This window comes from Mobula hypostoma, chromosome 3, assembly GCF_963921235.1.
Source record: "Mobula hypostoma chromosome 3, sMobHyp1.1, whole genome shotgun sequence".
NCBI classification, from domain to species: Eukaryota; Metazoa; Chordata; class Chondrichthyes; order Myliobatiformes; family Myliobatidae; genus Mobula; species Mobula hypostoma.
In genome coordinates, this window is record NC_086099.1 from 200,400,887 (window position 1) to 200,414,831 (window position 13,945).

The window sequence follows — 13,945 nt, forward strand, 5'->3', positions numbered from 1 at the left end:
ACGTAGTTTTCCTCATTTCAGATGCATTTAAACTTAAAACATTAAGCTACAAATTAGTATTCAAATTAGTCTACTTACAATGTCTTGCAGTAGATGTGAAGTTGTGCATTCATTAACATAGTCACCAATTGCCAACCAATAATTTTGAGCCTGTGTTGTTTACTTTACCTTGTCTGTAATATTCTTTTAGCTTGCTTGAGATCCACTGAATGGCTTTGGCAGCAATCTTTGTTCCAAAGTTTCTATCAAATGGAGATGGCGACCCACCCTGTCAATTTTAACAATACAACGTGGTTAAAAGATAATGTAGAAGAATGAGGGTGACCTATAAAAATGTTTAAAGTTACGAGAGGCACAGATAAGTTGGACTGTAACTGCCTTTTCCCCAAGGTAAGGGAGTCAAATATTAGGGGGCATACTGTAGATTCTTGGTTAGAGGGGAAATGATTTAACAGAGACCAGATGAGCAACTTTTTCCATCGTAAGTGCATGGAACACGCTCCCAGAGGAAAAAGTAGGTACAGTAATATCCTTTAAACAGCCAGCTCCCAGCCTCCCGGATGGCCACATCTGCACCAGGTGCGTTGAGCTGCAGCTCCTTAGGGATCGCGTTAGGGAACTGGAGATGCAGCTTGATGACCTTCATCTGATCAGGAAGAGTGAGGAGGTGATGGAGAGGAGCTATAGGCAGGTAGTCACTCTGGGGCCTGGAGAGACAGATAAGTGGGTAACAGTCAGGAGAGGGAAGGGCAAGAAGCAGATGCTAGAGAGTACCCCAGTGCATACCCCCCTTAACAGTAAGTACTCCTGTTTGAGTACTGTTGGGGGAGACGGCCTACCTGGGGTAAGCAACCGTGAAGGATGTATCAGGAGAGCACAACTCATTCAGAGGTACTTCAGCCAGTCATTATTCTGGGTGAACACTGCGTCAACGCTCTGCTCATCAGACATTACCATGAGAAAGTATGTCATCAAGGTTATAGAAAGAAGACAGGTGAGTGGGGTTGAAAGGGATAATAAATCAGGGTGGAATGACGGAGCAGACTCGTTAAGCAGAATTGTCTAATTCTGCTCTTATGTCTTATGGTCAAAGTGGCAGATGCAGTTTAGTCTGTGCAAATATGAGGTGTGGCACTTTGGGAGGCGAAACAAAAAGAGAAAATATACACTAGGTAAAGATCCCTTATTAGCAGAGGGATCTTGGGGTCCAGGTCTATAGTACACAGGAAGTGGTTATGCAAGTGAATAAGGTGGTAAAGGTGGTGTATAGCTGCATGCCAACTTTGGTAGGGATGTTCAATATCAGAGTAAAGTCATGCTGCAGCTCTATAGAACCTCAGTCCCACTAAAATATTGTGCATTCTGCTCACCCTATTACAGAAAGTATGTGAAGACTGAGAAGGGTGTAGATAAAGGTTTACCAGGATGCTGTCTGGATGAGAGGATAGGAGCTATAAGGAAAGGCTGGACAAACTTGGGTAGTTCTCCCTACAGCATCAGATCCTGCGGGGACATCTGATAGTGCTTTGTTTTATAATTACGAGAGGCATAGGTAGGGTAGATAGTCAGAATTATTTTCCACAGGCAAGAAATGTCAGTCACCAGATGACAAGCTAACAAGAGCAGCAAAATGCTTGGAATGGGTTACCAGGGGCTGCAGTGGAAGCAGGCAGTTTGGCGGAGTACAGGAGGCTTATGAAGGAAATGGAGGGATGTAGTGATGTGCAGAAAGAGGACATTATTATAAACTGGCATCAAGATCAGTACAGCATATTGGGTGCTGTGCTGTTCTGAATTCTATAACGTGAAAACCATCTCTATGTCAGACAACAACAGAGATGGTGTTTCCGGTCAATGTCGTTGCACTGTTATCTTTTTACGTTAATCATATTTTCTTGAATGGATTTTCTTGACAAGGTCAAACAATCACTTGAGCTTTAACAACAGGAATTCTGCAGATGCTGGAAATTCAAGCAACACACATCAAAGTTGCTGGTGAACGCAGCAGGTCAGGCAGCATCTCTGGGAAGAGGTACAGTCGACGTTTCAGGCCGAGACCCTTCGTCAGGACTAACTGAAGGAAGAGTTAGTAAGAGATACTAAGAGATAGTATCTAATCTCTTCCTTCGGTTAGCAATCTCTTACTAACTCTTCCTCTTCCCAGAGATGCTGCCTGGCCTGCTGCGTTCACCAGCAACTTTGATGTGTGTTACCTGAGCTTTAAATTGATTTTCATTTCTTCATAACCTCTAGATTTTAGAATGTTTTATTTTGGCCAGGTACTCAATAATCCTAAAGTCCATCATGTCAACTTGAGAAATTAAGGCATAAATTTGATTTAAATCAAAGAAAAAATCTTTTGTGTTAAAAGTGTTATCCTCCTTGTTAAAACCCAACACAAATTACATTCTTGTGTAATGATACCCAAGACAAAACAGCTTCTTAATTTGTTCATGTACATTTACCACATCTTCAGGGAAAATGGGAACAAAAGATACCCCCACTTACCCTACAGCTTGTTTTACCAATGTTTGCACTGTTTCCAAATTTCCCTGAATCGATACATCACTGAAATAATGCTTTAGTTCTCAGACTCAAAGGAAAAATCATTTGGTACTTAAATGAAAACAGAAAATATTGGAAAGACTCAAGGTCATAGTACAGCAGTGGAGGTGGTACATTTCAGGTTGAAGATTCTTTTTCATTCGAGTTCTGCTGAAGGATTTTTTTTACCTGAAACATTACCAGTTTCTCTTTCCAGCTGACTGATGTGCCAAGCAGTTTCCATCTTTATTTCGGATTTCTATCATCAGCATTATTTAATTTCAACATCTCTTTTTAATCTAACCTAAAAATACTGTTGCTATGGTACAAATCCTCTGATTGAGGACATTCAGTGCTGATGTGATACAAGTCCAGATTAGTACAACAGCTTAGTCGCTTGTTCTGTGCCAAATTTGCACTTCATCCAAGCCTTTAGTTTCTCTTTTCTTTTGGGAGTTTAATTTTTCTTTAACACAATTTTCATTCTGCTCTCAATATTCAATTCTGATGAAGGGTCTCAGCCCGAAACATCCTCTCCATAGATGCTGCCTGAACTGCTGAGTTCCTCCAGCATTTTGTGTGTTGCTCTGGATTTCCAGCCTCTGCAGAATCTCACCTCAATGCTCATGTCAGTGAGATTCATGGCATTCAGCTGGTTTACTTAGTGATTTGTTCACAGAATGTAGTGACCCTTAATCCTCTGTTCCCGGCTTTAGTGCCGTCATCCGGCTTTCTTAAAAGTGGGGTAAAATGCCATGGAAATTATACCATGAAAATCAAAAATAGCGGAGACACCTAACTGAAGAGAAACTACAATGTTACCGTCATTCTTCAGAACCACATTTCACTGTTAAGTGAAGGAAAGCAACCTTTGAACGTAACTGCCTCCATTCTGAATACAGCTTCCCACTTTATATTCTTACCTGCTGCATGTGGCCCAGGACATTTTTTCGGCAGTCAAACACACCCTTGCCTTCTTCGCTGTACAACTGATAGATGAAGTCTGTTGTGTAATTCTGACTGCAGCACTCGTTTCTGAAACACGAGAATGGTTTGAGTTTAATTCCTAGACAATCCAATTTACAAAGCCAAGGTCCAAATACTGCCGATTATGGAAATAAAAACAGGAATACTCCTTAGGAGCTGCCTGATCAGCTCAATGAAATTAAATAAAAACTTTCAGTCCATAAATTTTTCTACGATTCTATAAAAGATCATTTGTGTGGAGCATCATAAGGGACACAGATAGGATCAATGCAGCACGGTAGCATAGTGATTAGCGTAACGCCATTACCGCACCAGCAACCCAGGTTCCTTTCCCGCCACTGCCCATAAGGAGTTTGTACATTCTCCTCATAACAGCGTGGGTCTCGTCTGGTGTTCCAGTTTCCTCCCACATTCTGAAGACGTTTGGGTTAATTGAACATACGGGTGTAATTGGGCTGTGTGAGTTCATTGGGCCACAAGGGTATGTTACCTTGCTGTGTCACTAATAAATAAACAAACAGTGGGCACAGTCCTTTTCCCCAGGGCTGGCAAATCAAGACTTACAAGGTTTGAGGTGGAGAGCAGAGATTTAATAGGAACCTGAGGGGCAACATTTTCACTCAGTGGGTGGTTCATACAGTCAGGCACAGCACATATAGTTACGATCCAACATACACAGACACAATATCAGCACAAGTTTCTGAGTGACAGGGCCTGAAGACTGATGGGGCATGGGACGTTGTCCGGGAGCCACGTTTCTGCAAGGACGAGTATGCAGCATTCACACTGGTTCAGTCATACATGAAGACAAATCGGCTTGCCTCACGCTCCGTCGGCCACAAACAATTGAGCTTGTCTTCCAGGGAGTAAACACTAGAGGGCAGCACCAATGAGAGGAGTCGGCCGCCATTCCAGCACGGATTGCAGCATGCCTGCTGCCCCTCTGTTCTCACCCACACAGCCCCCTCTGTCTCCTCTCCCTGGGCGGCTGAAACAGGCAATGCCATGGAATGAGGTCCTGTTCCATGCAACAGCCAAAGCCACACATTTCCCCCGCCATCGGTCTCACCAATGAACCTCTACTGCCCTCGCAGTGTGTTTGTACAAAGCAAGGCAGGGAGTTAAGTACCTCAAAAATCACCCAAGCTGGAACCTCCCTTCAGGGTTTTTAAATGAGATCTTACTTGTGAAAACACATTGCTGTTTCAAGGGATGGAGATAGATTTCTTTCCAATGTGTGCTGTAAGTTGAAATCCTAATTAACCTGTACAGGAAATGATGTAAAAATAAAAACAGCTTATGAACAAGACGTGATGTTCATATAAAACGAGCTGTGCCTCTAAGGTCAGAACTCTGCCTGCCTGGCGTCCATTGGATGTCAACTAAACTACAGAGACTAAAAGCCAAATCATCATTTCATATCACCTTTGGCAAAAGGAGGACAGCCTCAGAGACCGATCATGAAAACAGTCTTACTGCACAGTTTTTTTTAAACAGTTCTCACTTTGAAAATGTTGGCCTTGATGACATAGTTTCTCATGGTAATGTCTGATGAGCAGAGCGTTGACGCAGTGTTCACCCAGAATAATGATTGGCTGAAGTACCTCTGAGTGAGTTGTCCTCTCTTAGTACATCCTCCAGCTTGCTGTAGCCCTCAGAGTCAAGAAAGGGACAGAGTTCCCTAGGGTAACTTTTTTTGGGAGTGCTTCCTGCTTTATGATGCACTGCACATCCTCAGCATTCACCTGTCTTTAAACAAGGAGGATACTAACTTTGCCTGATTCAGTTGATGTGCACTGACAAATTGTTTACAGATGTGCAAGCGTTGTCTTTGGCTACTCCTACTATCTTCTCTTTCACAGGATCTCACAGGGTCTGAAATGACTTGAGCACCGATTCTCCAGGACATGGCTGATGAGCACCATTGAGACAGACTTCACCAGGTCCATTTGTTGGGCATAAAGTGAATCGTGCCACCCACTGCACTGTTCTCATACCTTACGCGCACAGATGGTGTCTCTGCTGAGCAAGAGCAAAATCTCAGCAGAAGAGTCAAGTGGGGGGAGGGGGGGATCTTGTCAACTATGTCCTTAAGGTGTGAATAACCACATGTAGCTTCAGTAGTTAGGATTTCATTCCTGTTACTGGGAATATGGTCACACTCGATGAGGGTTGGCAAGGGTAATTGGACCCCTCCTCCTATTGGCTCCACAACAAATCCACTGGCAATGGCTGATGTTCCAGAACATATTGGTAGAGTGTGTGAGGAAGTAGCTACATCTGATACATGCTCAGCTGGCTCCCTGCCACGCTCTACTGTAATTGTGCTGCCCCTGAATTTATAGCTGTATCTGCGTCTAATAGGTTCTTGGCTCAGTTCCCCGGTGTCCACTGGAGCTTGCTGCACTGTGTGTCCATCTGTACTCTGAAACATATTGTTGCTGCTTCTCCTGATTTACCTCAGGATTTCTCCTCAGTTTCTCCACCACTCTCTGGTTGACTGTCTTGTCCACATTTGGACTGACTCTGCCTCAAACCCAGCGTCTCACTCAAACTATTCTCCAGTGATAATTTATCAATCACCACAGCCTGGTGCAGTGAGTGAGGGGTGTGCATTTGGTTCTGTGGTAGCTTCTTTTGAAAGGTGAGCCACTTGTGCACGATGCACTGTTCAGTCCTTGTGTGCTCTTATTTAGAGGTGGACACCTACATGTTTCCAGGTCGGGGGACCCTGGGCACTTCTCACTTTCTACTTCATCTTTCTTTGGGGTTGAATCTGAAGCAGAGGATGAAAGGCTCAAAAGGAGGACTGGGGAAAGATCTGGTGTGAAGCATGACAGGAATCTGGTCCCCATCTTTGTCTGCTTTTATTTCATCCTCTGTTGAGTAACCGTGTTGAATTGGAGGGCTTGCACCAATGGTCAGTTCTCCAGTCACCTTCCCAGAGAGATGACCACCAGTGTCTAAGTCAGCTGCTGCTTCATACAGCTTTGCCTCTGCTAAGGGTGTCTCTACTTCTTGCTCCTCCACACACTAGGTTGAACAAGTTGGGTCTTTATTCTTTGGAACATAGAAGGTCAAGGGGGGCTTGATAGAGGTATTTAAAATTATGAGGGGGATAGATAGGGTTGACGTGGATAGGCTTTTTCCATTGAGAGTGGGGGAGATTCAAACAAGAGGACATGAGTTGAGAGTTAAAGGGCAAAAGTTTAGGGGTAACATGAGGGGAATTTCTTTACTCAGAGAGTGGTAGCTGTGTGGAACGAGCTTTCAGCAAGTGGTTGACGCGGGTTCAATGTTGTCATTTAAAGTTAAATTGGACAGCTACATAGACAGGAAAGGAATGGAGGGTTATGGGCTGAGTGCAGGTCGGTGGGACTAGGTGACAGTAAGAGTTCGGCACGGACTGGAAGGGCCAAGATGGCCTGTTTCCGTGCTGTAATTGTTATATGGTTATATGGTTACTGTAGCCTCTATATGAGCTTTCTCCATTCACATTTCCATTTTGCACCTGGCGTACACTGCTCTCATTCTTGTTGCTTCATCTCTGGTGTGGGCCCATGCTGCAGCTATGCCAATCATGGATGTGTTCAAGTGTCACTAAGACACAATTGATGAGCCGCATTCTGACCTGACTTCCAGGGCTGGGTGATCGACTTTGTTCAGGTTGAAAACTGACATTTTACCATATGGTGTTCAGACGCATCACCAGTCCACTGGCAATGCCTTTGAAGACAAGTTATCTTTTCACTCTGTTGCCCTCACACTGCACGTGGATAAAGCTAGGCAGAGGGTTAAACACCTCAAAAATCAGCCAAGCCAGAAGCTTCCTTCAGGGTGTTTAGTGAGATCTTACTCGTGAAAAGATATTGCTGTTACTAGGTTAAATAAAGAGTGGATGGAGATAGATGTCTTTCCACCGTGCGCTTCAAGTTGAAATCTGAATTAACCCGAGCAGGAAATGATGTGAGAAAAAAAAAAACAGCCTACCTACAGAAAGTGATCTTCAAACAAAACAAACTGCCTACAAAACAGCACCTCGTGAGGGCAGAACAGAACAAATGAACCAGACTTGCAGTATTTTTAAAAATTAGCAACGTCCAACAGGGTCTTGCAAGCACAAGAAAAATGTTTAATTCACACATTCGCACCGTTTGTTGGACCCAGAGAGGCTGCTACGACCAAGTGCACTGCCATCTTACCAGAGGTGGTTGAAGTTGGTACATCAACATTTAAGTGACAAAAGACGGACAGGAAGGGTTTAACAGGGAGACGAGCCAAATACAGGCAAATGGGACTAGCACAGACGACACAGGCCAGCTGGGTCTCTGTGCTGTATGACCCTATTTGGCTCATTCTGTCTGAAGCAGCTGAAACAGAATTATCCATCTGTCAGCACAGCATGCATCACCCTGCAGGTTACAGCCCTTCAGTTCTCATTCTGGCATTTTTTAAAATGTGAAGATTCCTGCCTCTACCAGAACTGATTTAGAATTGCTCCAGCCTAAATATAAAGATTAAGCATTGACAGTTTTTGCTCTTATTTTAAATAGCCTGTGAACTCTCTGGGTGAGAACAGATATGATATTGTAGGGGCATTCTCACTGGGAACAGAAATGAGGCTGAGCATGTTTATTGAATGGGATTGTTGAAGGAATGTTGAGAATGTGGCTGACAGCAGGTTGGCAATGTTATTCTAACAGCCTCACTGGAACTGGGTTTGCAATCTTTTGGGTGCAAGCAGTAGCCCTTGAGTCATTTTTTTTTAACGTTTATTGTCTGGGTAACAGAGTGCACACAGTCTGGTAAACAAAGCTGAATAAGACATGGAACTCTGAAGTGACCTTGAAGGAGTTGCCCTGGATGTTAGAGTGAATACAAAATTGAAATGAAGACCCTGGGTAGCCAGATACCACAATTTACCAGATGCCATAAAACTCAAAACAAGTTTTTTCTCCCCCCTTAAGGAGTGATGGACTTGTACTGAGAGCAGCTTAGCAGATGATTCAGTTGGCTGATTCCTGGAATTAATGAGTTGTCTTATGAACAGAGTACAATGAACCTTTGGAATCATCTACGCTGGAGGAGAATGAGTCATTGAAGACTTACACAAGAGAGGATAGATCACTTCAGCACAGTACTGGGCCTTCGGTGCATGATATTTTGCCAACCTTTTAACCTACTCCAAGATCATCTAACTCTTTCCTCCAACACAGCTCTCCATTTTTTCTGTCATCCATGTGCCTAAGAGTCTCTGAAATGTCCTTAATGCATCTGCCTATACCAAAACCCAGGATGGATATTTGGACAACAGACTTCTGGTTGAGGAAATGCGGTGAGGCCAAGGTTAGACCAGTCATGGTTTTACTGAATGGCAGAGTAGGTCTGAAGGACTATGAGGAACTGAATCAATGCAGAAGGAAGGAGAAAATGAGGCAAAAATAGACTATTTTTCCAAGGGTGGAATTGTCAAGTACTAGCTTTATGTTGAGATGGCAAAAGACTAAAGGATATTTTTGGCAAGTTTTCTTTTCCTTTTTAAATAAGCACAATAGTATTGACAAACTGGAGACAAATTGTCTAACAACATTTTTTATAAACCTACCAATTCCCAGTTATCTTGACTATTCCTCTTCCAATTCTATCTCCTGTAAGGATTCTATTCCCTTTTCTCAGTTCTTTCATCTCTGCCACATCTGTTCTCAGAATGAGGCTTACCTTTCCAAGACATCAGATATTCTCCTCCTTCAAAGAAAGGGGCTTCCCTTCCTCCACCATTGAAGCTGCTTTCAACTGCATCTTCTCTATTTCCGGACATTTGCGCTCACCCATATTTCCACCACCTTAACAGGGGTGGAGTTCCTCTTGTCCACATCTACCATTCAATGAGCCTCTACATCCAACACATCATTCTCTACAACTTCTGCCATCTGCAATGGGATCCTACCACCAAACACATCTTAACTTCCATCCTGCCCCTCCAAACTTTCCACTTTCCACAGGGATCGCTCCCTCTAAAATTCTCTTGTCCGTTCATCCCTTACCACTAATCTCCCTCCTAGCACATATTTCTGCAAACAAATGAAATGCTACACCTGCCCATTCACCTCCTCCCTCACCTCCATTCAGGGTCCCAAGAAGTCCTTCCAGCTGAAGCAACACCTCATCTGTAAATCTGTTGAGGTCATCTATTGTATCCGGTGATCCCGATGCAGCCTCCTCTACATTGGTGAGACCCAACATGAACTGGTGGACTGCTTTGTTGAGCACCTCTGCTCCATCCGCCAAAAAATTAAATTTCCCGGTGCCCAACTATCTTAATTCCTATCCCCATTCTGACATGTTAGTCTATAGCCTCCTCTTCAGCCACGATGATGTCACTACCAGGGTGGAGGAGCAGCATCTCATATTCTGTCTAGGCAGCCTCCAGCCTGATAGAATGAACATCAATTTCTTCTTTTGGTAATTATTTTGCTTTTTTTTTTCCCCCTCTTTTCCTCTCTCCCCTTCCCTCTCCTTCAATTCCCCACTCTATCCTCTTACGTCATCTTCTCAGCTCGTTCTGGAGCCCCTTCCTTCTATTCTTTCTTCCAACTCCTCCTATTTTCTCCTATGATGCATTCTCCTATCATCACATTCCTTCTTCTCCAGCCCTTTACCTTTCCCAACACACCTGGCTTCACCTATCACCTAGCAATCCTCCTTCCCCCCTCCCCCCCACTGTTTATTCTGGCATCTTCCCCCTACCTTCCCAGTATGGAAGGAGAATGCTGGCCTGAAGCGTTGACTGTTTATCCATTTATATTGATGCTGCCTGACCTGCTGAGTTCCTTCAGCATTTTGTGTGCGCGCTCTGGATTTCCAGCATCTGCAGATTTGAGACACCTTCACTTGCAGTTTCCCTTCAAGTTGAACAACATACCAACAAGGAAAATCATTATGGGGTTTAAATCCTGAAGCGTCCTTTCAACACCACTGTGAGAATACTTCACCAGAAGGATGCAGTGGTTCAAAGGAGCAGCCCACTGATGCCTTCTCAAAGGTAATTAGAGATAGGCAAGAGAGCTGAAATCCCTAAAAATCATATTTTAAAATTTCTCACCTGAGTACCAGACCACGCTGAACACTTGTTTTCATCTTTTCTGTCAAATGTTCTACGTTGCACTGAAAAACAAAATTAGAAAGGCATAAAGCAACTGTCATATTTAAAGATTATACTAATTGAAAGGCTGAAAATAAAATATTATCCCATTTGCCGGTAAGCTTCACCAAACCCTGTTGAGAACAGCAGCAATATCAGAATCATAGCACAGTTCACAGGGGCCCAAGGGTTGAAGTTCAATATTTAAAGTTCATTCACACAGGTTAGAAGATAAATAAAAGAATGAAAACAAATCAGGTGAAATATTAATTGGACACATTTTCTCCTCTGGCTATAAACACCGATTAGCTATCTTAATGCTTGGGGGAAAAAAAAAATCTAAATTTGAGCCAAATATTCAGTTGTGTAGTGATAGCTGTTACGCACTACCTGATAGATCTGAAGTGTCAGCTTGTTGAAATGTAGCCATGATCTGTATGCAGAGGCTGCTGAGTACAGCAGTAATAATGCCAATCAGTGTGTAGACTAACTGAAGATCACTCTTGCAACACTGAAATGCAATGTGGGGACACTGCAGGAACTGTGTGGGCTTGACCAGGAAAGCAAGACTAAACTAGAAATTGGAAGTCCACCTCAAAGTGGTCTTCAATTAATCTGCTGGTGGAGACTCCCCCACTGAAACCAGTTGAAGAACCTTTCTTGAAGGATTAGCTATCCCTGAGATCTCCTTACCTTGGGTGTCCATCTCTACACAGATGGAAACACAGATAAATGCTCCCATGAATATTACATTTATATCCTGTGAATTCATTAATTAAATCAACATAGTAAGTTGGCAATTTTTGTCCCACCAAATGACTAATAAAGCTCAGAGACTGAATACGCCAAAGTGCAAGAGATACAGAGATGGGCCATTCAGCCCTTCAAGCATGTGACATCATTCAGTTGATGCATGGTTCCCCATCTATTTGCCACCAGCAGGGGAGACTGCAAGTAGTAACAGAAGCTGGGAGGTGATGTGTGATGGCGACAAAAGGCTGAAGATGATGGAATCTGAGAGGTGGAGCTTGGCTTCAAGGAAGGAAGGAGGGGAGAGAGAAGGGAATAGTCAGAGAAGGGAACCAGTGAGAGTCGGGGGTGATGGGTACATGGAGGGGAAAGAAACTAGGTTGGTGAATTTATGAAGAAATGAGCAGATGAGGAGGAGAGAAAGGGGATTGAGGGGGACCAGTTTACCTTAAGCTGGAGAATACAATGTTCAAGCAGTCAGGATGTATATTGTATATATTTCTCTGACATCAAATGTACCTTTGAAACTCAGACAAATTGGAAGAATGGGCAAAAAGGTGGCAGATGGAATACAGTGTTGAGAAATGTATGATAATGCATTTTGATAAAAGGAACAATAGTGCGGACTATTAACTGAATGGGGAGAAGGTTCAAACATCAGAGGTGCATAGGGAATTAGGAGCCCTCATCTAAGACTCCCAGAAGGTTAATTTACCAGTTGAATCTGTGGTAAAGGCGGCAAATGCAATGATGGCATTTATTTCAAGGGGAATAGAATATAAAAGCAAGGAGATAATGCTGAGCTTTTATAAGACACTAGTCAGACCGCACTTGGAGTATTGTCAACAGTTTTTGGCCCATATCTCAGAAAGGAAGTTTTGTCAATGTAGCGAGTCCTGAGGAGGTTCACAAGGATGATTCCAGGAATGAAGAGGTTAACATATCAGGAGCATTTGTCAGCTTTGTGCTTGTACTCACTGGAATTTAGAAGAATGTGGCCTCGGCAATCGCATTGCTTCCTCGGCACTACCTACCCTTCCACCTATCTTCGTATCATACGCAAACTTTGCCTCAAAGCCATCAGTTCCATTACCCAAATTACTGACAATGTGAACAGCAGCGGTCTCAATACTGACCCCTGAGAAACACCAGTAGTCACTGGCAGCCAACCGGAAAAGGCCCCTTTTATTCCCACTTGCTGCCTCCGGCCTGTCAGCCATTGTAGTATCCATGCCAGTATCATTCCTGCGACACCACAGGATTTTATCTTGTTAAGCAGCCCCATGTGTGGCACCTCATCAAATGCCTTCTGAAAATCCAGGTAAATGATATCCACTGCCTCTTCTTTGTCCACCCTGCTTGTTACTTCCTCCAAGAACTATAACAGATTTGTCAGGCAAGATTTCCCTTTAGAGAAACCATGCTGACTTTGACTTATTTTATTATTAGTCTCCAAGTACCTCAAAACCTCATCCTTAACAATAGACTCCAACACTTTCCCAACCACTGAGGTTAGGCTAACTGGCCCATAATTTCCTTTCTTTTGCCTTCCTCCCTCCTTAAAGTGGGAAGTGACATTTGCAATCTTGCAGTCCTCTGGGACCATGCCAGAATCAAGGGATTCTTGGAAGATCATGACCAATGAATCTCGGGTCAGAGTTGAGGCTATATGCTTTGACTCTTGATGAGGTCACCCAAGTCAAACAGGTCAAAGGGTAGAGGCCAGACTAACAGTGGCCCACTGGTTCTGCAGATTCGGAGGTTCAGCAGTGACTAGTCGAACAAAACAGTGACGGAAGCAGCAGGGAGGAATTCTTCTACATCTGTATTCAACAGTATTCCTGAGTCTCGACCACAAATAAAAGTAGTGAAAACCGAGAGGAAGCTACTGGCACGATGAAGTTGGCTCTGAACACCGACAGACACAGACAGAGGACCTTCACTGCTGCCCTAAACACCAGCAGGTGTAACAGGCAGTCATATATAACGTATTAAAAGTTTTGCTATCTCTTCTCTTAGCATCAAGTTGAAGTATCAAGCTCTAGGTAAATTACCAGACTTCCTAGCATGTCATGGCTTCCAAATTGTAACTGAGAACTAGCAACATGACATAATATCATCTTTCAGCATTAATCAAAGATTCACGAGTCAAAGTAACAAAATACAAGCTATTTACTTTACACAATATTCCTTTTGTTACATCTGCCCAGTATGATCTAGTCTTTACTTTGTGAAAATGAATGTGTTGAACACATATAGAAACACAAAATTATTATTGGGTTTGAAGCAAAAACTGCAGGTGTTGACAACAACAACAACAGGAATTCTGCAGATGCTGGAAATTCAAGCAACATACATCGAAGTTGCTGGTGAACGCAGCAGGCCAGGCAGCATCTATAGGAAGAGGTGCAGTCGACGTTTCAGGCCGAGACCCTTCGTCAGGACTAACTGAAGGAAGAGTGCAGGTGTTGAAATAGGATGCTAAAGAATCCTGCAAGCGCTTAGCAGAACAGGCAGCATCTG

At 43.4% G+C, this 13,945-nt stretch overlaps 1 protein-coding gene across 3 annotated transcripts in view; it reads right to left on the reverse strand.

The window, feature by feature from the left end:
- Positions 1 to 13,945, reverse strand: part of LOC134344491 (ATP-dependent 6-phosphofructokinase, platelet type-like) — a 136,284-nt gene that overhangs the window by 8,917 nt on the left and 113,422 nt on the right. For all 3 annotated transcript variants that reach the window (XM_063044381.1, XM_063044382.1, XM_063044380.1), the window contains 3 exons: positions 10,634 to 10,695; positions 3,468 to 3,579; positions 169 to 268 (listed from right to left, as the gene is read on the reverse strand). In XM_063044381.1, coding sequence (XP_062900451.1) covers positions 169 to 268; positions 3,468 to 3,579; positions 10,634 to 10,695 — 274 coding nt within the window. The remainder of the gene's footprint in view (positions 1 to 168; positions 269 to 3,467; positions 3,580 to 10,633; positions 10,696 to 13,945) is intronic.